This window comes from Uranotaenia lowii, chromosome 3 (genome assembly GCF_029784155.1).
Source record: "Uranotaenia lowii strain MFRU-FL chromosome 3, ASM2978415v1, whole genome shotgun sequence".
NCBI lineage: Eukaryota > Metazoa > Arthropoda > Insecta > Diptera > Culicidae > Uranotaenia > Uranotaenia lowii.
In genome coordinates this window covers 242,253,124-242,276,283 of record NC_073693.1, presented here as the reverse complement: position 1 = coordinate 242,276,283, position 23,160 = coordinate 242,253,124, and the positions used below count along the sequence as shown (strand labels likewise).

Genomic DNA, 23,160 nt, shown 5'->3' with positions numbered 1-23,160 from the left:
CCATCAATTTTGTACAAGGGCCAAAAGAATGCAGCTTGGGATTAGCAACTCATTCTCAATGCACAAAACTCATGCTCTCCCTTAAAAAAAATAATGAAAAAAAAAAGGTCACTAACTGCGCCGGCCACGTCCTAATAGTCAAAGAGGGATGAAGGAAGGATTATTAGTAAGATACTTTTTAGGATCAACCATAAATCTGTTATTCCAGTTTTCTTCAAAAGCTTGTTTTGGAAGCCCTGGAGCAATGATAAGTCAGTATCACCAGCTATAGAAACCGTCTATACGTCTGCGAATCTATATTCAAGTATCTCAGGAAGGGTTTTTTTAGCAAGGGAGAGGTTTGGATCAGGAGGATTTTTGGAAAATGGTGCGATCTTTGGTTGACCTACACCTCCTATGCTTCTAGACATTTTCGTAAGGAAACTCCTAATAATATCTGCGAGGTGGAAAATTTTAAAAGAATTATGAACACTCAAATAATTAGAAAAGTAGGGGAGATGAGGGCATAACGAGCACCCGAGGCATAATGAGAACTACGCTTTTCTACGAAAGTGCGTATTTTCTTAAATAAATTTTCATGAGGATTTGTTTCGTACTTCCTATAGTATTAATTTTTCACAAAAAAAGGAATCTCCTTACTATCTTTACAGAGATATTTAAAGAAAACTAGCTTGGTTCTCAAGTTACGAAAATATTATAATTTTTGAGCACCACGAAATAAGCTCTTACGATCTTAAAATAATCTTGATCTATAATGTACGCACTGCAACATGATGTACACATTGTTTCTCAATTTTTACCATCATAAAATTTTTGATTTTTCACTTTTATCAATTTTAAAACACGTTTTTACTTAAATTTGTTGACTAGGGGCATATAGAGCACCATATTATCGAGGCATAATGAGCATTTTCTGCCGTAGAATCTCGCAGCGAATTAAAATTGATTTATAGCGCCACACCTTGACTAGTTTTCATCCGACAATTTAGCCTATTGGTAAGGTGTCGGAGAGGTAATCAAAAGACTAGAGTTAGATTTCTGTTCGAGGTGATTTTTTTCCATTTACAATTCATGATCGATTTTTTTATTGTTACATTATACGGCTAGTAGCATCAAAGCACTTAATGTATGAGCGTGCGTGAATTGTTTGTATTCTACAAACAGACCTAGATTATTTTGTTATTGCTTTGTTTGATGAATCTACGACTCACCTGACTTCATCCAATTAAATTCGCTGCTAGATTCCCCGGCAAAAACGCACATCTTGCTCTGATTAATGGTGCTCATACTGCCTCAGGGGGGGGTTCTCATTATGCCTCCACAGTGGCTGGTTTTCAGCTTTTGGCAAAATTTTTTAAAATGCATTTTTAACGTTTTCATCTAGTTTTTCACGTTTCAGCCCGTTAGGGAATAGGCTTTTCAAGTGTCTGAACACGAAACAATAATGTAACCTCCATATTATAGATATTTTCTATGGTTAAATAACCGTTTTCCTTAAGGTGGCCATTATGCCCCCATCTCCCCTAACCATTCGAATTTCCTACAAGCTAGCTGTTTCCCTCACTATAATCTCTAACTCTCTAACACATCACTGATTCTCGAAACGACTCTTGAACAGAATTAACAAATAAACACTAAAAAACATGGAATAAGAATAAAAAAAATAATAATTATAGATGATGCAATTGACAACATGTTGAATTTTGGGAAAGGTTTGCAGAATGTTTAATACTTTTTGGTACTTATTTGAGGTTAGTATTTGAGCTCGCGAAGTAATAACATTGCTCCTCTTTAATATTAAAGTGGCTTGATTTCGCTTTTCTAAATTAAATTTTGAAAGAAAATTGCTAAAAATTACGAGCCAGAGATATACATTAGGTACTGATTAAAAAAAAACCTTGGGAATTGTGCCTATATTATCAAATTTAACTTTAAAAGTGTTTTTTTTATTTTTATCAGTCAAATTTAACAGTTTCATCGTAATAACGAGTAAATTTCGTTAAAAAGTATCAATAGCAGAATAAAAAAAATCATGATATAAAAATCGGGCAAAACATCCCTGACTAACTCAAACGAACCGTGAAAACGAAAACTTTAATTTAAATTAAAACTTAGTTAACTCAAAAACTGTACGTCTGGAAAGATTGTATCTAATAATTTACTAAAGCCCCATTCACATTCGTGTGAAAATTACCGTACAAATCTTATTTCGATAAAATCTCAACAACGTAACGCTATTTATTTTGTTTTGAACCAGGTTAGGTTTTTATTTATTACAATCTTGGCTCAGATCTGATGTCTGATGAAACCTCGAAAACTCATCCCAGGTCCAAAATTCTGCTAAAGATAAAAAAAAAATGTTCACTTGTGGATAGAAATTCAGTTTTAAATATCAACTTTAAATGAGATTGAACTCGTTTTGGTTCCAGTTTGATTTAAAATTAGAATTATCATCCTGGATCAAATTAGGTTTTGCATTTCATACAAAATTTAATTAATGATTTTCTAAACTCATATGCATTTTAAATTTTTAGATAATAATTGCCCGAATATGAGAAAAAAATTGAATCCTTCCAGAGTTTATGTTTCATATTCAGATTCAAAGTTCTTAAACTATTCTAATTCTGAATTCAAACATATCAAAATTTCAAAATGGCCATCAGGAATCGAAAACTTAGCATCATCATTCGAAGCTCATGTTTTATTTGAGGTTCACAAGGATTAGAAATAAATATTCGAAATTATGAATTAAAATTAAACCCTAAACTTCAAAATTTAAATTAAATTTTCATGATTAAGGGTTCTGAATCAAATTTCACTATATGCCTCACATTCAATGTTGTGGTTTGAAGCAATTAGATTCAGAAATCGTATTAAAATTTGGAAAATAGATTCAAAATTCAGGTTCAGAATTAATCAATTCCAAATTCAGATTCAGATTCAACATGTTAAAAATCAAGTTGACTATTTCATTGGCGAATTCAAGTCACCAAGAGATCGCAGATTAATAGTTTGAATTGTAAATTCAGTATCAAAATGTTAAATTGTGTTTTATCGAAGGCAGTTTGTAGACAAAACTCAGCTGAAAATTACAATTATAATGTTGTAATTGAGTTTATTTTGCAAACTTTGATTCGTGAAAAAACTGAATTTGGTTATGAAAAAAAAACATAAAATTAGCTGGGCTGAATTAAATAAACTTAGAGTTTTTGAGTCAGCGAAAATACTGTATTCTGTTTCGTAGAACAGAGTTTCATTATTAAATTCAAAATGGTCCGCAATGTGATAATTATGTAATTGATTTTTTTTATTAAAAAATATTTTCTGATAAAGAAACGTGTAATGTGAGAAAGCTTAAACAAAACTGCAGGAAATTTCACATTTTCACGGCGTATTGCAAATTTGGATCAGATTTGAACTGCAAAATTGTATTCGTTTCTTCTAACTTTAAACATTTAATCTACTTTCATCGACGATTGAAATTTAATAAATTTGTTTTATAGTTTTGGCAAAATTGATTTGAGCATAGAAATATTTTTTTTTAAGAAACTTTGTTTCTTAAAATAGATATTCTATACTCAAATCAAATGAACTTAATCTTCCAGAATCTTGAGCAAATTCTAAGATTTCAATCATATTAACTTCCCTTTTACGTTATTTAAGATTTTACCATACAAATTTAGCTTACGGGAAGGGGGAAGGGTTTTTATTTTGAAAAGTCGAGATATGAAAAACTACTAATGTTAAAGAACTTGAAAGTAAATAATCAAACATTAAAAATATGTTTTACCAAAGTTATTTTTATTTTATTTACATAGTATTCCGTCTCACGACATAACTTGACGAACATAATTCCTAAAATTCACTCGGTCCAACCGTTCTCCAATTCCTCGGGCACCCCACGTTCGCCAGATCACGCTCCACTTGGTCTAACCACCTCGCTCGTTGCGCCCCCGCTCGTCTTGTTCCTACCGGATTCGTAGCGAACACCTGTTTTGCAGGACAGTCGTCCGGCATTCTCGCAACATGTCCTGCCCAGCGTATCCGACCAGCCTTCACCACCTTCTGGATACTGGGTTCGCCGTAGAGTCGCGCGAGCTCGTGGTTCATCCTTCGCCTCCACACTCCGTTCTCCTGCACGCCGCCAAAGATGGTTCTTAACACTCGTCGCTCAAATACTCCGAGTGTACGCAGGTCCTCCTCGAGCAATATCCATGTCTCGTGCCCGTAGAGAACAACCGGTCTAATGAGCGTCATATACAGGTTACACTTGTTGCTTGTGGAGTCCATAGTAGGCACGACTTCCGCTGATAATTCGCCTCCGGATCTCACGGCTGGTGTCATTGTTTGCGGTCACCAGTGAGCCGAGATAGACAAAGTCTTCGACTATCTCCAGCTCGTCGCCATCGATCGTGACCTTGTTATTACTGGACAAGCGGGTTCGGTCGGTCTCAGATCCGCAGGCCAGCATGTACTTCGTCTGAACGTATTCATCATCAACCCAATCCTTCCTGCTTCGCGTTTCAGTTTGCGGTAGATCTCCCCCACCGCTGCAGATGACCTGCCGACTATATCAATGTCATCGGCAAAGCAGATAAGTTGACTGGATCTGTCGAAAATCGTGCCCCGCATTTCGCTCACCGCTCGTCGAATAACACCTTCTAGCGCCACGTTGAACATCATGCAGGATAGACCATCACCTTGTCGAAGCCCCCTGCGTGATTCGAATGAACTCGACAATTCACCCGAGATCCGCACACAGCACTGCGTTCCATCCATCGTCGCCTTGATCAGTCTGATCAGCTTCCCGGAAAAGCCGTTCTCGTCCATGATTTTCCATAGCTCGTTACGGTCGATCGTGTCGTATGCGGCTTTAAAGTGGATGAATATGTGGTGCGTGGGGACTTGGTGTTCCCGGCATTTTTGGAGGATTTGCCGTAATGTGAATATCTGGTCCGTCGTTGACCGTCCTTCCATGAAGCCGGCCTGATGACTTCCCACGAATCTGTTTGCTTGTGGCGTTAGGCGGCGGAGTAGGATTCGGGACAACACTTTATAGACGGCATTGAGGACAGTGATCGCTCGGTAGTTCTCACAGTCCAATTTGTCGCCCTTCTTGTAGATGGGGCATATAACCCCCTCCTTCCACTCCTCCGGTAGCTGTTCTATGTCCTAGATCCGGACTATCAACCGGTGTAGGCAATCGGCCAACTTGTCCGGGCCCATTTTGATGAGTTCAGCTGCGATGCCATCCTTCCCAGCCGACTTGTTTCTATTCAGCTGGCGAATGGCTTCCTTAACTTCACTCATCGTTGGGATTGGCTCCTCTACGTCGTTGGCTACGCCGGCGATGTACCTTCCCCCACCGTCTTGATCTCCTGCATGTGCGCCGTTCAGGTGTTCATCGAAGTGCTGCTTCCACCTTTTGATCACCTCACGATTGTCCGTCAGGATGCCTCCGTCCTTATCCCGGCACATTTCGGCTTGCGGCACGAAGCCTTCGCGGGATGCGTTGAGTTTCTGATAGAACTTTCGTGTTTCTTCGGAACGATGCAGCTGCTCCAGCTCCTCGAGCTCCTCCTCCTCCAGGCGGCGCTTTTTCTCCTGGAAAATTCGGACTCGCTGCCTCTTCCGCTGTCGGTGATTTTCCACATTTCGACGGGTGCCTCTCTGCACTACTGCCGCCCGCGCGGCATTCTCTTCGTCCATCACCCTCCTACACTCCTCGTCGAACCAGTCGTTCCGTCGAGTTCGCTCCACATAACCGATGACGTTCTCCGCAGCACTTTTGATGGCTGTCTTCATGGTATTCCAACAGTCCTCGAGAGGGGCTTCATCAAGCTCGCCCTCTGCCGGCAGCGCTGCTTCGACCGATTGCGCGTAGTCTGCCGCGACCTCAGGTTGCTTCAGTCGCGCGATGTTTAACCGAGGCGGGCGCCGGTTTCGCTTGTTGTTCACTACGGAGAGTTTTGGGCGCATCTTCACCATCACCAGATAGTGGTCTGACTCGATGTTGGCGCCTCGACAGGATCTGACGTCGATGATGTCCGAGAAGTGCCGGCTGTCAATCAAAACGTGGTCGATCTGTGATTGAGTTTGGTACGGTGATCTCCAGGTGTACTTGTGTGGGAGGCGGTGCTGGAAAAAGGTACTACGTACGGCCATTCGTTTGGAGGCGGCGAAATCTATCAGTCTGAGGCCGTTTTCGTTAGTCCGCTGGTGCGCATTGAACCTTCCAATTGTCGGTTTAAATTCCTTCTCCTGGCCGACCTGAGCGTTGAAATCCCCGATGACGATCTTGATATCATGTTTTCGGCAACGGTCGTATTCACGCTCCAGCTGCGCGTAAAATTCGTCTTTGTCGTCACCGGTACTTCCGAAGTGAGGGCTGTGCACGTTGATGATGCTGATGTTGAAGAACCGGCCCTTGATTCTCAACCGGCACATTCGGGAGTTGATCGGCCACCACCCGATCACGCGCTTTTGCATCTTTCCCATCACTATAAAAGCTGTTCCAAGCTCGTGTGTGTTGCTCTGGTAGACGGCACGACCATCTGGGTACGTTCGTACCGTGGAGCCCTTCCAGCATACCTCCTGCAGCGTTACGATGTCGAATTTGCGGCTCTTCAATTCGTTGGAGAGCACGTGGGTACTGCCCACAAAATTTAGAGATCGGCAGGCCATGTTCCAAGTTTCCAACCGCTAGTCCCTTTTCATCGCGTGGGTCTTTGCCGATTTCCATCCGAAATTTGTTGTTCGTTGTTCGTTGCTTATGTTTTTTTGTAGTCACGGTCTCGCAAGCAGGGGTGTCAGGTGTCCTGATTTTTCAGGATTTGTCCTGATTTTTGAGAGGCCGTCCTGATTTTTCAAAATCGCTTGAATTGTCCTGATATTTGAAAAATGGCCCTTAAAATGTCCTGATTTGTCCTGATTTTTTAAAAATGTCTAAATTATAACTTAATTTATTGTTAAATGATGAAAAAATCAAAAAAAATCTTTAATAAAATAGTTTAACCAGTTTATCTGATGATGATCTTTGGTTCAAATGATATTTAAATGGTGTTTTTCGATATTAACTGAAGGTTAACCAAGATTCTTCTAGCTTCAGTTGCATAATTTGAGGCGTCTTCGGCACATCTATTTCGCCTTTAGTTATGCAATCCAAGCAGAGCTGCGTGTTATTTTCATCAATTTAGTGGTGTCCTGAAAAAACCTGATTTTTTCATCGCGGTGTCCTGATTTTTGACAAAACCACATGGCAACTCTGCTCGCAAGGCCCGCAGCTAACCCCACTATCTCGCAGGAGGACCGTCGTGATGTTGCTGTTTTGGGTCCCAAACACCACCAGGACGTTGTTGCACTCCGCACGCCGCCCCTGACATGGAGAACAGACGCGTACGAAGCCCCCTGACTCAGTCTGCATGCGACCAAAGCATCCACCGGGGTTGGGTACCCGATCTCCGCTAAGGTTGCTCGCACCCCAGCTAGCACCACGGGGAGGTAGAGAATCGGAGTTGCAGACAAGAGGTGATATGACCACTACCCGAGGGTTGGGTGTATGGGGTCTCGAGTTGCACATTGTCTACCGTTCGCTAGCCTTTACCTAGCTTTTACCAAAGTTATTTTTATTAATTCATGCATTGTTTGAGCAAAAAAGAATCAGTATCCAAAATATGGGGTAAAAATCAACACTTCTTGTGAGTGGGTGGAATTTTTTTCCCATCAGAAAATCGTATCAGATCTTATAGAGCATCAACTACTGAACGTAAAACTTTATCAGTGGTAAAACTTTCGAACAACATTTTGTCTCCATTTATATTGACGAGGGAGCCAATTGTTAAGACACGTCTCAAAACGATTTTTGTTTAGGTAACAGAAATATTAGTTTTGTTTATGATTGTTACTACAAAATATATAAAGTTAGGGTTGCAAGTTATTACTGTAACTTATCAATTCAATGATAGACTATCACATTTGATCAGTTTTGAGACCGACGTCTACGGCATTTGTTCGGAATGACGCCTTGTTCATTATTACCCCTCTTAGCCCTACTACTGCATTGTTCACATCAATTGACAGATGAAGGTGAGATGAAAAAATCCTCATAAATCTTCAAAAACAACCCAAATCAGACTGCTAAAATAAACGCCATTTTTCTGGTAATACTGTAGGTATAGCAAAGAAATTCTAATAAATAGGATAAGAAATAAATTTCTGATTGAAAATTCAGAATGAGGAATATGTACATGAGGTTTTCAAAACCATATTCAATGCTAAAAGTTTCTAATTTCAATTTTAAATAAGCCGTTTGGAGCTACAGATGTATAAATGAGGTTTGATCAATCGTACAGGAGGAAAACTTCAATACGCCTTACCTAAAGGTCTTTTATTGCATGGGCACTTAGGTCGCCAAAAACAAATTAATAAAACTAAATTTCTATTTCCGAACTAATAACAAAAAAATATTTCCTAACTGCAATTCGATGTTCATTCCATTCATGCAAATATCAATTATGTGGAATAAATCATCATCATATCAAATCCTCATCAGATACCTACCGGAAATCTACTAGTACCGAATAAATGCCAAAAATATTCTTATATGGGGGATGAGTGAATAGAATCGGAAAACGATGAAGCTCCGCATGACTAACTGACGATGAGCTATCCGAAAATTAGTGAGAAAACAATAATTCCCACGATGGCTATAAAATAAACTTGTCAGGAATCAATTTACTCGCCAATTTGCGATTACATCTCCTGCCAGAGTTCCAACAACAGCAGACAGAATGGAGCCTATGCTCGTAGCTAGGTTGGGAAATAGAGTAGATGTATGTTTATAAGTTCAAGCGCGGGAAAATCAAGTGCATTGCTCGGGTTGCATTTCGAAAGAGAGAGAAAATGCCACTCACGTGCCCATAAACGAGTGCTGCATCTGATAAACGATGTCCCAAGTTCCTCAAACTCTATTTTCGGATTTACTCTCCTTGAATGCATCTCTGAAAGCCGAATTCTTAATAGGGAATGGGAATTCTCCAGCACGTGTCTCCAAAGTTGCAACTCGTGACTCGGAAAAACGGGCACGATGTGGCTCCAGAGAGCGTTTTGCTCTCGCTCGAGTCTGCTTGCGTTTCCTGCCTTCTCAACTTACCTTCCATTTCGAATCCGCTCCCCTTTTGGGACAGGAGGAGTGCAGGACAGTAAACTCTCTCATCCTACCAACCACTCGAATACGGTGAATACGGTACCATTTGCAAAGGCTGCACTTTTGCCCTACATATACAACCGTAGAGCTCCGTCATCTCCGTCGTCTGCTCACTGGCGGCGGCGAATCTGTCTCTCATCCTCCATAAATTTTCCTGTTTACCTACATCCTCAGACTCAGAACGCCTCGACGACCGAAAACGAACGAGTGTGTGGGTTTGAGTTGGGTAGGAAGTGTGTAGTACTACAAGACAGGGCTGAATTTTCCGGGCAAAGGAAATTGGAACGGAAATTTAAAAAAAAAAACTTAAAACTTAGTTCAGAGTCATTCTCTGAATAATAAATCGAGATATTCAACAGTACAATTCACTTCATTCACATCCTTCGTCATCTTTGTTTCTGAGACCGGCATCCCTCTCATAGGTACTATTAGAAATCAGCAATTTCGATTCCAAAAAATCTCCTGTTGCGGGCAATATTATCGTGGACACACTAAAAACACATCACTTGGCACTCTCCAATATCCTGACGGATATCTTTATTGAAATAGTCGGAACCGAACTTTATCCCGACACATTGAAACTAGCCCGAGTATCTCCTATTTTCAAGTCTGGAGACAACTCAGACGTTTCAAATTACCGTCCAATCTCAACGCTCTCGGTCTTGAACAAAATTCTGGAAAAACTTCTCGTCACTAGAATAAGTGAGTACATATCGAGGTACGACGCATAAGGAATTCGAAAGGGATGCAGTACTTTAACAGCAACTACTGATCTCATGGAAGATGTATATGACGCGTAACTACGCTGGTGACCTGTTTTTGGACATGAACCACGCCTCGCTGTTGCAAAAATTGGAATGGTATGGTAAATGAGGTCAGCCTCATCGGTTAATTGAAAGCTACATACAATCTCGACAGTAATTCGTGTCTCTGAATGGATGCTCAAGTAGAAAAAGATTCAATACAACGGGAGTGCCGCAAGGAAGTAACCTAGGCCCGCTGATGTTTCTAGTTTTTATCAACGATCTTCCACAACTACATGACAAAATTCGGCTCTTTGTCGATGACAGCAACCCACTCCAGATAAAGGAATGGATTGGTAACGACCTATCAAAAACTTCGTATATGTTGTTCAATTCCAGTCGTCCCTTCATACCACAGCTGCCATTAATCCGTATAGGCTGTTGGCGGGTAGGGGGTCAACGACCTTTTTGTGGGCACCTTACCTTCTGGTCTTGATAGCTGGTGCCGCCGTTCCTCCTTCCAACATCGAAGGGGGGAGGGTGGGTTGGTGTGGATGATTTCCAATTTGATGGCTGCTCTTGATGGTTGGTCGTTTCCAGGCAGATTGGAGCTTTTCGGTTTGTTGGGCCTCTGGTTATCCAGACAAATAATTTAACACACGACTTTTAGTTAAAAACACACTCTTTCGAATAACTTAATTTATTACAACTTGACTACTTATTCTAGACTTATTCTAACAATTAACGGACTCTACGACACCCGTGATAATAACTCGACGGACTTAGACTAAGACTGATCGACGATCATCGGCTAACAACCAGCCAGCCGGTGTGTGGTGAATATAGCCTTTTGGAGAGGATCGTCTTCGCTTGGCTATTGTTTTCCGATCGTGGAAATCTTCTCCCAATGGCCCACCGCACCGACAATAGGAAGGATTGATGGGCTGAAATCAGTAGCGTGCCTAGGGTCACCATCGTACATCCTCACCCACCCAGAAATAGCTCGATTTCTGAAATTAGAAAAAAAGGAAAATCCTCTTTTTGGAAAGGGAGGGCAAAGGAAAAGGTTGGGATTTCTACTCTACGTTTGACTCAACAACAACATCAATTTCTGGTTGAACGGGTAACAGACAAAGACGTTCTACTGCTCTTGTTTTAAACCCTGTAGCAGTCTTGAGCGTAACGACCCGTATGATCCCATCTTTTCCTGGGTGCACTGCGTGAATCCGGCCCATCTTCCAGTGTATTGGCGGAGAATTATCATCGCAAATCACCACCAGTTTTCCGGCTTCAATATTTACAGGTTTGTTCCACCTCTTCGTTCTGGCCTGTAGTTGACAGAGATATTCATGCTTCCACCGAGACCATATCTGCTGCAGTTTTTGTTGCACAATTTGAGAATTGTTCAACCGGTTTGTGGACACATTTCTCAAATCACGTTCCGGTAGACCTTGCAGAGACGAACCAAGCCAGAAATGTGAAGGAGTGAGTGGCTCGAGATCATTAGGATCGTCTGTGAGCTGTGTAATCGGTCTTGGGTTCAGACAGCTCTCGACCTGGACTAACAAAGTAGACATATCTTCGAATGGTAACGGTTGATCACCTATCACTCTGAGGATGTGATGTTTTGCAGAGCGCACAGCTGCTTCCCAAAGCCAACCGAAATGTGGGGCACGGGGCGGATTCAAATGCCACTGAATTCCATCATCAGCGCAATGTTTGGAAACCTTCTCTTGATGTGGTTTTGAATTAAGCTGTTGGTAGAGTTCGTGTAAATAATTTTTGGCTCCTATAAAATTTGTCCCGTTGTCCGAGAAGATATCGGTGATTTTTCCCCATCTTCCAATAAATCTCCGAAATGCCTGGAGAAAACGATCAGTAGAAAGATCGGAAACCAACTCCAAGTGAACTGCCTTGGTTGAAAAGCAAACAAACAGAGCCACGTATGCCTTTGAAGCTGGTTTTCGAGGTCCGGGCCGAACGTAGATTGGACCAAAATAGTCAACGCCGGTTTTTGTGAATGGCCTAGACTCTGTCACTCTTTCTGCAGGCAGTTCTCCCATAAATTGCTCGATTGGGGTCGACTTCGCCTTGAAGCATTTCAGACAGCGGTGGACAATATGACGAACTCCACTTCTTCCTCCAAGTGCCCAAAATCGTTGCCTGATTGCGCTTAGCATCAAGGTCGGTTCACCATGAAGCAACCGTTCATGGTAATGTTGAAACAACAGTTTAGTGAAACAATGTTGCGCTGGGAGAACGAGAGGGCGTTTGAATGTTTCTGGTTCCATGGAATGTTTCAATCGTCCACCCAATTTTATCAGATCGTTTTCTAAGAATGGGTTGAACCATCGAAGTGGGGATCGACGTGACACGAATTCCTTGTTTGAAAGCGCCTGAAGCTCTTCAGGGAAACATTCCTTCTGAACAAGTCGTACCAAAACGTGTTCAGCTTCCGACAACTCCATTGTGGTAAGAAATCCGGTAGTAATACCCTTATTCGGTTTTTTAAGCACTCGACACAATCTCATCCAAATGGCTGTACAACGTATCAATTTTGTGTAGGAGGAAAAGTGAGAAAAATACCAACGGTTGAATTCTTGCTTCTCTGAACCTATCGCAACAATTGTAGAACGCCTTCGTTCGTTTTCTTCGTCCCCTTCCGGAAATGTTTTCGTAGTATTAGGCCAACTATCTGGATTCTCCGACAACCAACTTGGACCATTCCACCAAAATTGGCTCTCTACTATATCTTCCGGTGTTATTCCGCGGGATATAAGGTCAGCTGGATTTTCCCTTCCGGCAACGTGATTCCATTGACAGCCTTCCGTTAGAGTTTGGATTTTGCTGACTCGGTTTGCGACGAAAGTGGTCCAGGTTGACGGAATCAATTGAAGCCAACGCAGAACACAGGTAGAATCAGTCCAAAACACGGTTCGCAGACTCATTTTAACTGACCTTTTAATCTGCTCATTGAGCTCTGCGGCCACAAGGGCCCCGCAGAGCTCAAGCCTGGGGATACTCTGACATTTGAGTGGTGCTACTCGCGATTTCGAAGTGAGCAAGCTGACATTTACCTGACCCTCACGATTCTGACTGCGCACGTAGGCACACGCACCATAAGCCTTCTCTGACGCATCAGAAAAGAAGTGTAATTCAATCGAGATCGGCTGAGGTATGATGACACAACGGTGGAGTTTGATTTGGTTCAAAAGGGGAAGTTGTTGGTAATATTTCTTCCACTGCTCACCCACCATTTGAGGTACTGGCTGATCTCAATTAAGTTTTTCTCCATTTTCATCTTGCAACGTCCAAAGCAGTTGCATAAAGATCTTCGCGCTTGCAATTGTGGCTCCAAGTAGCCCCAGAGGTTCAAACAATGTAGCAATTATTGCTAGAATTCGACGTTTGGTTATAGGCTCGCTATCGTCTAAGGGTTGCAAGGAAAACTGAACACTAAATTCGTCCGACACAGGCATCCAAGTAAGGCCCAAAGTTTTAATCGATGGATTGGGATCAAGTGATATTCCTTCCGAACAAGGAATCGCCAAGTTTTCTTGGGGTATATTGGCTAAGATCTCCAAGCAATTAGACGCGTATTTCCTCAAGCGAAAGCCTCCGCTTGACATTAAACCATCCAGTTGACTTCGTAAGATTCTGGCTTCTGAGGCGTCATCTGTTCCTGTGATTACGTCATCCATATACGTATCTTCGAGAACAGCCCTTGCTGCTAGTGGAAAATTGACCTTCTCATCCATAGCGAGTTGTCGAAGCGTGCGTGTGGCCAAAAAAGGTGCAGGTTTTGTTCCGTAGGTCACCGTGCAAAGTTCGTAGATCGAAATCTCATCGGTAGGCGAAGATCTCCATAGAATCGACTGAAGAGATTGATCGGATGGGTGAACTTCAATCTGACGAAACATTTTTTTCACATCAGCGACTATTATGAACTGTTTGGTGCGGCAACGTAGGAGATCTTTTTGAACAACCGGACCGACAAGCAAAGAATCGTTAAGGGATATTCCGGAAGATGTTTTGCAAGAAGCATCAAATACCACTCTCACCTTCGTGGTGGTGCTGGCCTCTTTAACCACCGGGTGATGGGGCAAATAACAGCGTCTGACTGATTTATGACCTTCTGACAAACTTCTAGCATTGTTTACTGATGCATTCACTGACATTGATCTTACTGGCTCATCAACTGACTTATGAACTGGCTTCTTAACAGACTCATTTACAGACTCATTCACAAACATTTCAGCAGACCGTCCTGCTGACTCTTCAACAGACTCATAAACTGACTCACTGACTGACTGACAACTGATTTAATGTCTGACTCATGAACCGACTTGGATGCTGACCCGCAATCTGACTCATGAACTTTACGCATATGACCCAAACTGACATATTATTCCATAAATGCGATGTATTGGTTCCTCAGGTTCTCATCTCTGGCTAATCTTCGTTCCGTGGCTAGAAAACGCCGCAATGCGATCTCCTTAGATTCGCCAAGTTGCGCCAAAACGTTTTCATTTTTGGGTAAAGTGACTGTATAACGTCCACCAGGCTGCCGCTGCACGGTATAGGAAAACAGGGTTTCGCAGCGAGCTTCTTCAGGAGAAAATACGACCGGGGACTCGACCTCCTCTAGGGACCAAAATCGAGTCATCAAGGATTCTAGGGATTCTTCTGCCGAAATGGAATTATTTGCCACGGAGATAGAGCTTCTAGATTGAGAAATCCCACCACAAGCCACCCATCCAAATACGGAGTAATTTAATGTCGGTAATCCAGGCCCAAGATGAATTTTCTTGCCACTATCAAAGTACTCAAAGAACGCTTCAATACCCAAAACGATATCTACTTCACCAGAATCCGAAAAGGAAGGATCAGCAAGGTCAATTCCCATTGGAATCTCCCATCCCTTGGTGTTTATAGAAGCGACAGGCAAGTTAGCAGTTGCCTTAGGCAAAACGAGGAAACTCATCAACCGTTCGAACTCAGAAACGCGTGATCTGACCGTTGCTTGAATTCTCTGCTTAACTCTGGTGGATGCTTGCCCCATTCCAATCACCGAAATGTCCACCCTTTCCCTGGAAACCTTCAGGCGTTGGCTCATGCGCTCCGTGAGTAGGTTGCTCTCGGACCCCGAGTCCAAAAGAGCTCGTGCTGGATACCGATTACCGTAATCGTCCTCTAGAACCACCACTGCGGTTGCCAGTAGAATTTGCGCCGAGCATTGAGAAGCATTCGATGATTTCGTGACCGTTGTTGCTGCGTTGATGACTTGTGTGGCGCTGGGTTCAGAATCCGTCCGTGCTGGCTTACTTCTGCGTTGATCTGTACTTGTTGACGCTGTCCTTTCCTGTTTAAAGCAGACCAAACTATGGTGTCGACCCTTGCAATGTCGGCAAGAGTATTTCGATCTGCATTCCACCGCCTTATGACCCTTGTTGAAACAATTTCGACACATTTGGTTTGTTCGCAAAAGCTTTTCCCTATCTGCTACTACCAGCTATTGGAAACTTGCGCATTGGTACAGAGGATGATCTGACGCACAAGCTACACAACGTTTACCGGATGTTTGAACTATATTATAGCTCCTTACGAATGGTTTTGACTTTGTCGAAGGTTGATGCTGAGGAGGTTTTTGTTCAACTGGTTTTGCTGGCAACGATTCCAAAACGCAAACTCGCCTCTGCAGGAATTCCGTTAACAACGCCAGTTGGCGCTAACACTGGACCATTGCCTGGTTTCTAACCCGTGTTTTAAATCTGGCTATGATTGTTCTTTCGTTTATCGGTTCACATCTTATGAGGGTCGCATGGGCTTGATAGGAAACCAACTCATCATTCACGAGTACCGTGTTCTCCTCGTATGGCGGAGTAAAGCACTTCTTAACCGGGCTAGGGTCAAAACATTTCAAGTTCCACTTCTAGTCCGTGTTTTCATGCTAAAAGTCGTTGCCAAAGTTCCAATTCGGTTATTTCTTGTCTCAATTTCCGTAACGATTAATTTATCAAGAGCAGTAGTCCCTACCCCGCGATGGGACTTACATAGTTGGTGGGAGCCACTCGCTGCGAGACAGACGTTGTTTGAGCCGCCCCTGCCCTGGAGAATAGACGCGTGCAGCCACCTTCTCAGCCTGCATGTGACCAAAGCATCCACCGGGGTTGGGTACCCGATCTCCACTTAGGCTACTTGCATCCTCGCCGGAGAGGTTGAGATAGGAGTTGTGAATAAAAGGTGATATGAGCCTTATTTAAATACTAACTGAAAAAACTATGACAAAGTATAGCAAAATTTAGCTCACCTACCTATCGTACACAAAAACTGGATTATTTTCGGTCGATCAGAGCATTAAGATACGTAGGTTGTGATTTCTTCCTACATAATGTAGCTAATCAAGATAAATTAATGATCGTTTTCATAATAATTATTTCTACTTTCCTCTTTCAAGGTAGCAATATAAACCTTATTCAAAAATGATACCATTACCAAATTTTCAAATGCATCGCTATCTAGGCTTAACCTTCCAACCGTACTCTTGCAATAGTGATGTGTTATCTAACCTTTGGAGAAAAAAAAGAACATAAACCTAGGCTGCTGACCACTGAAAACCACTCCTAAACCTTATCAGTTTCGCTATCTAAATCTAGCTTGCCTCTGCTATCTCAAAGAAGCGCCGGCCAGAGCCGATTTGCAAGTTTATAGATTTCGATAACGAACATGCAAGACGATTTAAGAAAACCTTTGACCGGAGTCCTTCCTAGATAAAAATGTTCTCCCAATATGCTTTTGCTTCGTGATGGCCGATTGCAAACTACCTTTGATAAATGAACCGAACTGGATTAATCTAGGCCCCTGCAGCAGCTTATCAGGCGGTGCATCATTTTGCTAGTCGTTTTCCAAGTTTTGGGACCATTTGAATGACGATGGGTCTATCATTCAAACTCTTAACGATGAATATCACGAGACCGTTAAAATCACAGTAAAACAAAAAAAAACATACAACATTTTGCTACAGCGCAAAAATATCTACTTGTGTACAAGGCTATGATCATTTAGTATCCGGGCAGTTAAAAACGATGGTATTTTAAAAACTATTCATTTGATCGAAAAACTTTCTATGGAGGAGATGAAGGTGTTAATATGACATTTAATATAAAAATATAAAAAAAATATATTTATCAATGATTTCAAGAAATATTCTAACTTTTTCATAAAATCTCTTTTTTATCTTTGCACACTTTTTTCAGTCATGTATTGATCCATTATTTTTACCACAGAGGCAAATCATGATGTTTTACACAAACCCACCTGGAAAGAGCAATTGGAATCTGGTTGGAACCTTTTCATTAGTAGGCATCTCGAAGAATGTGATCTCTTGAATCCGGTTTTAACATAAATTTCTTCGTCCATCAGGACACATCTGTCACATTGCGTAAAAACCAGTTGCACATGTTGCAATCTAAGCAACTGTTCACTATTAGTTATTTACTAGGTGTCTACTAGTCGAAAAAACCTTTTGCCTGACGGAAGTGGATTAATTGCATTATTTAAGGCCTGCATTCAGTTATTACCAATAACCATAGACTTTTTACCATATTTAAGATCAAGGGTTCCCTTCCAATGCTTGATTTGAACTTCGTGTGGATTCTAGAGTGGCTCCTTATACTTCTTAACGATTCGGTCCAAAAAAGAATCAGAAAAAAATCAACAGTTTATGAGTTTTCAAGTCAAAAATGAAGAGTTTCTGATGCGCAAAATGCGCAAAAGGCGCAAATTTGTGCAAAATTATTTTTACCATGTCTTTTTGCATCGTAAATATCTCAAACACACATTCACTTAAAAATCTGACAAAATAGGCAAGAAAGTCCTTTTCATAACCAACACAACGCTGCTAAAGTTTTGCATATCCGAGCTCTTTTAACGTAGCTATCACCGAAATAAAGTGCCCGGATACTAAATGATCATAGCCTGAAATCAAACCACTTCCGGCTACAAACCTAAATAATAGTTATTGTCAATACAAAAACTATGAAAAAATTCATCGAACGCCTCAGCAATTGGCAACCCTTTCTTTTGATTGGTTCCGGCATTTCGAAGATGTTTGATAGAGGTTCACGAAAAACTCCGGTTTGGGAATTCAGCGACTATATTTTATTGATGCATTGTTGCAAAAATTGAAGGGAAACATTTTATTATGTCAGAAATTTAAAAAACTTGTTGAAAAGTTAAAGTTAAACTAGTTATTTTTAATGAAATATGAGTGTATTTAATATTAAATCCTTTGGTTAATTGAAGAATAGTTGTACAAATGTGACAAGATTTTGTAAGTGTGTGTTTGTAGAATGATGCTTCTATTTGGCTTTCGACATTAGGTCTTAAGTTTTCAAAATGGCGTCCAAGCAGGAGGAGCTATGAATCAGAATTATGTACATGCGTCCTGAAAATCCAAACTAACGCACGCAGAATCATCTTCAACCGTGCATGAAGCTAAAAAACTATCCGAAACCCACGCCAAGGAAGACTTCAGACAGCTTCCGGGACAAGAGTTTTATACAGCGACCGGATGGGGAAAGGTGGCAGACATTTTCAAGCACATTAAACTAAATATCAATGTTCGCCAAGAAATATCTCGTTTGGGAAGCTATCTGTACTTGAGGCTTGTAAAGCGACATTTTCGTTGCAGCCGGGTCCGTCGATTGTCTGTGCTGTTTTGCTGGATTTGGCATCCTGCCATTATGAAAAAAGGCCATGGAGTGGTATGCCGCTAACAACATTCAGGTTGTGTCCATAGGGCAAGGACCCAAGAAGAGAGAGCAGAGCTTAGGCCAATCTTCACAAGCGCGATATCGGCCCTCCATATGGCCATCAACGCAAGCAAGAGGGCACGTTTCAAACAACTTTGCCGTGGCGCCAATGACTGTCCATGGAGTGATGCCTATCGGATAGTCATGGGCAAAACTAAAAGTGAGGGTACGCCACCTGAAACGTGCCCAGACAAATTTAGCGTCATCATCAACGAACTGTTCCTGTCACAACCATCCCGAGTGAAGCACCTTTCACTAATAACCACCTTGCCACTTGCCGTCAATCAGAATTTGAATCACGAAATGTGATCGAAGAAACCGCAGGTCTTTACAAACGAAAAAATCAAAAGCAGAGCAAGTGTGCTAGTGAATTGTGTGCCAAGGTAAAATTGTGAATCGTTTAAACGAATATTGTTAGTACATCCTAATTTTTCCTAATTTAGTGAGTTAGTAGCTACAAGCAGTTGTGAGTGGTAGGAACATAAAATTTATACAGTAGCATAGATAAATTGTAACCTAACCTAAACCAATCTTCCCAGCTCACGTGCTGCACGAAAGCATACAAAACACGTGCTACCAAAGTTGCGAGCATAGATTAGGCAGAAGGAAACTAAACGTAAGTCATTTATTTCACTTGACTATAAAAACGTTTATAGTGGCGTAATTAATGTAGGATTTTTCTTCGTAATTTTTCTTTGAAGGAATTTATTAACGCCACCGAATAAACGTAGATATTGTCAAATAAAGGTCGTTTTAAAAAATCAGAAAAATCTATTCTTCTGTGTGTCGCTTACGCAACAGTTCCCACAGCACGATGTTAACCGCTGGCCAACAGTCCCATACGACTGAGACACCAGCGTTGAAGAGAGGATAACGGTGGAAGAACTTCGCGAGATCGCCAATTCTCTCCAACCAAGGAAGGCTCACGGACTGGACGGCATTCCGAACGTCGTAATGAAGGCCGCGATCAGGGAGTTCCCCGAAATGTTTCAGATATCGTTACAACGATATGTGACGGAACGGGTGTTCCCCGACACGTGGAAGCGGCAGAAACTCGTCCTTCTGCCAAAACCGGGTAAGCCTCCAGGAGACCTATCAGCGTATCGGCCGGTCTGTCTACTGGACACAGCGGGTAAGGTCCTGGAGAAGGTGATTCAGAACCGACTTCAGAGGTACACTGAAAGTGAGGGCGACTGTTTGATTTCCATAGAGGACGCAGCACCGAGATGCCATCCACTATGTCATTGAGGTAGCGGACAGGGCCAGGCTAACAAAGAGGAGAGGGCTCCGCTTGTGCGCGGTGGTCACTCTGGACGTGAAGAACGCCTCCAACAGCGTCAGTTGGACAGCGATTGCGTCGTCGCTCATCCAAATGAGGATCCCGAAATACCGTCAAACGGGGCAACATGCAACAGCGGGGTTCGATGCAACATTTGTATAACGCTACATTAAATCAATTTTAGATTTATTGTATTGTAATAAAGTTATCTTTTAATGATAACAAAATGATGATGACATAATTTCTCGCATCTTAAGTTAGTTGTCTTAAGTTTTTTATTTTTATGTAAAATTTGAAAAATCGAGCAATAAATGTACAAGTTTTAACATTTTTTGATGCCGAAAAAAACTTTACCCAGTATGACGGATCAGCTTGATAAAATTACCTACAAACTTTTTACAGGTTTCCTCATGTTATACCAACATTGTTGGTGTAAAAATATTTTTCGAACAATCACCAAATTTTTTTACATGAATATTTTTAAAATTCAGTTAGGTGTCTGGGGTAAAATGCAACAAAATGCAAATCAAAGAAATACCTTGTAAATCTCGTTTCCATGTGCTGGAATATGAATGTTTTGCATCACACGTTTGTAAACATTTAAATTTCATTCATCCAAACATTTATTTTCATGATTTCAGCTTGTAGAATTTTTCGTAGTATTATTTAACCCCTAAATGTATGCAGCATCCTTATTTTCAGAAAAAATGTGAAAATTTGTTTTTACAGACCCGAAAACTACTGCAATTGGTATTGTCATGCGTAAAAGTCTTTAAGGCATCGCAAATATATTAAAAACTATGAATTTTCGTACGTGTTCATAAGATTTTTCATTAAAAACAAAGTTTGTTGCAAGTCACCCCATTTTCTAAGGAGTGTGAAAATCGCATGTTTTTAGAAAACTAAAAATAACTGAAGAAACCAATAATTTTTTTTAACTACGCCAATTTGATGCCCCAGCATCCTTAAAACTTTTGATGCATAAAGGATTCGATTAACTGTAAACATAAGTTTTTTAGAGGCCATTGAAGTTGAAAATTGTTGCATGTTGCCCCAGTTGACGGTATCTGTATAGGCTTGTGGAAAGTTACTTCCACATTCGCCACAATGACCGGCGAGGGTTTGCGAACACAAGAGATTTCGGCGAGTGTTCCACAGGGCCGGTTCTGTGGAACATCACTTACGACGAACTCCTACGAACGAGCCTCCCATCGTAGGATTTGCGGATGATATAGTCCTCTTGGCGAGAGGCTTCTCAACAGCGGAGGTACAGCTACTTGCCACAGTAGCTATCCAGGAAGTGGAAAGCTGGATGCACTCCAAGTGCCTGCTTCAAGCCCACCACAAAACCGAGATGGTGCTGATCACCAACCTGATCTCACCCCAAACAGGTACCATTGCAGTTGGATCGTGTGACATCGTGTCCAAACGCGCAATTAAGTACCTAGGGGTGATGATAGATGACAGATGACTCAGCTTTACGAGTCTTATCGACTACGTGTGTAAGAGAGTGGCAATGGCAACGGCCGCACTCATAAGGATGATGTCGAACTCCTCGGCAATCCGCAGTAGTAAAAGGAGGATACTGGCAAGCGTGACCACGTCAATCTTGCGGTACGGAGCAGTTGCCTGGAGGCAGGCCCTGTTTAGACGATGTAACCTGCAGAGACTTAGCAGCGTCAGCGGTTGATGAACCTGCAGGTTATCAGTGGATACCGGACCATGTCGTCCGAAGCTGCCTGCGTAGTGCTGGACGTCATGCACATCTTGATTTTTGCGACAACAGAGACACGCCCAACGTACTAGATCTCGCCAACGAGGACTCGATGTCCAACTGGCAGCAGCTGTGGGACAACTCAGCGAGAGGAATGTGGACCCATCGTCTGATCCCGCACATCGGGAGCTGGATCGGAAGAAGACAAGGTGAAGTGGACTTCATGGACGCTTCCTGAAGTACCACTACGGTTTGGATATGTGGCTTCGCCATATTGCCCACATTGTGGTGTTTACCTGTCCGAAGTTTGCGGCGGTACGTGCCAACATACTTGCCGCCTGCGGGTCCGACACGATAGCAGACAACGTGGTGCAGAGGATGTGTGCGGATTCCAACACTTGGCATGCGGTCAGCGATGGGTTCACCCGGATCATGACTGCCCTGCAGAGCAGCTGGAGTCAACGGCAGTCCGCGAACGGTGTAGGATGACTCTACCGGCGGGGAGCATCTGAGTAGTGTGCGTTCGATCCCTTGATCGAAGCTACAAAGATAAGGCATCATCTTCTGCGTAGGGTCATGGGTGCGCCGCAAATGTGTGTAGGATATCCCAATGTCGGGGGGTATCCATGTAGTGCCGCTGCGGGGATAAGACTTTACCTGCCTCGTAGCGGACTTCGCAGGAAGAGGGTTAACCACTGTCAAGGGATACCCACAGGTAGAGAGGCTCTCGATACCAGGCGAGCCTCTCGAGACGGTGTAAATGTCGTTAAGTCCCGCGCGTGTGCTGTCAGCTGTGACAGGCGCGAGTCTAGGATAAGCTGCTATCGATCGGCACACGACGGGCAAGGTGGCAAACCTCAAATCCTGGAGATAAGATGTCGGGCTTCGAGTCGTTAGAGGAAAAGTCGGGCTTCGAATCTTAAGGAGGAGAGGTTTGTGTGGTCGGTGATAAGGGGTCGGGTTTTGAGTCGTAAGAGGAGAGACCCTTAATCAACAAGAGGAGGGCATAAGTGATCACCTCGAATCATCACGAGGGGAAGTCAGATCTCGAGTCGCAAGAGGAGAGATCGGGCCTTGAATCATGCAAAGGAGAGGTCAACCTCGAGTCGATGCCAGGAGGGGTTGGATCTCGAGTCTTTTGAGGAGAGATCAGGCCTCGAGTCGATGCGAGAAGGGTTTGTGTGGGAATCTTGAGTCAGCGAGGAGATGTCGGTCCTCAAGTCGCTAGAGGAGAGTTCGAACGTCGAGTCGTAAGGATGAGAGGTTTTGCTGAAAGTGATCTCGTCAATGAGTATTGCCTTGGAGTGCACTAGCGCGAATAGACCTCCAACTATTAAAGAATAGTGTGTTAAACAGTTCGAGGTGGGAACCAGGTCTACGGCCCCAGGTGGAGTTTAGGAAGTACG

The 23,160-nt window shown here is 42.5% G+C and overlaps 2 protein-coding genes across 2 annotated transcripts; both read right to left on the bottom strand.

The window, feature by feature from the left end:
* Positions 1 to 11,024: 11,024 nt before the first annotated feature.
* LOC129753238 (uncharacterized) lies at positions 11,025 to 13,205 on the bottom strand. The gene has a single exon (XM_055749035.1). The coding sequence runs from the start codon at positions 13,203 to 13,205 to the stop codon at positions 11,025 to 11,027; it is 2,181 nt and encodes a 726-aa protein (XP_055605010.1).
* Positions 13,206 to 13,223: 18 nt separating this feature from the next.
* Positions 13,224 to 14,126, bottom strand: LOC129753236 (uncharacterized). The gene has a single exon (XM_055749034.1). The coding sequence runs from the start codon at positions 14,124 to 14,126 to the stop codon at positions 13,224 to 13,226; it is 903 nt and encodes a 300-aa protein (XP_055605009.1).
* Positions 14,127 to 23,160: the final 9,034 nt, after the last annotated feature.

What these genes read in the sequence shown, in the direction of transcription:
- LOC129753238 (XM_055749035.1), bottom strand. Translation starts at nt 13,205, where the DNA reads ATGGTGGGTGAGCAGTGGAAGAAATATTACCAACAACTTCCCCTTTTG.
- LOC129753236 (XM_055749034.1), bottom strand. Translation starts at nt 14,126, where the DNA reads ATGTCAGTGAATGCATCAGTAAACAATGCTAGAAGTTTGTCAGAAGGT.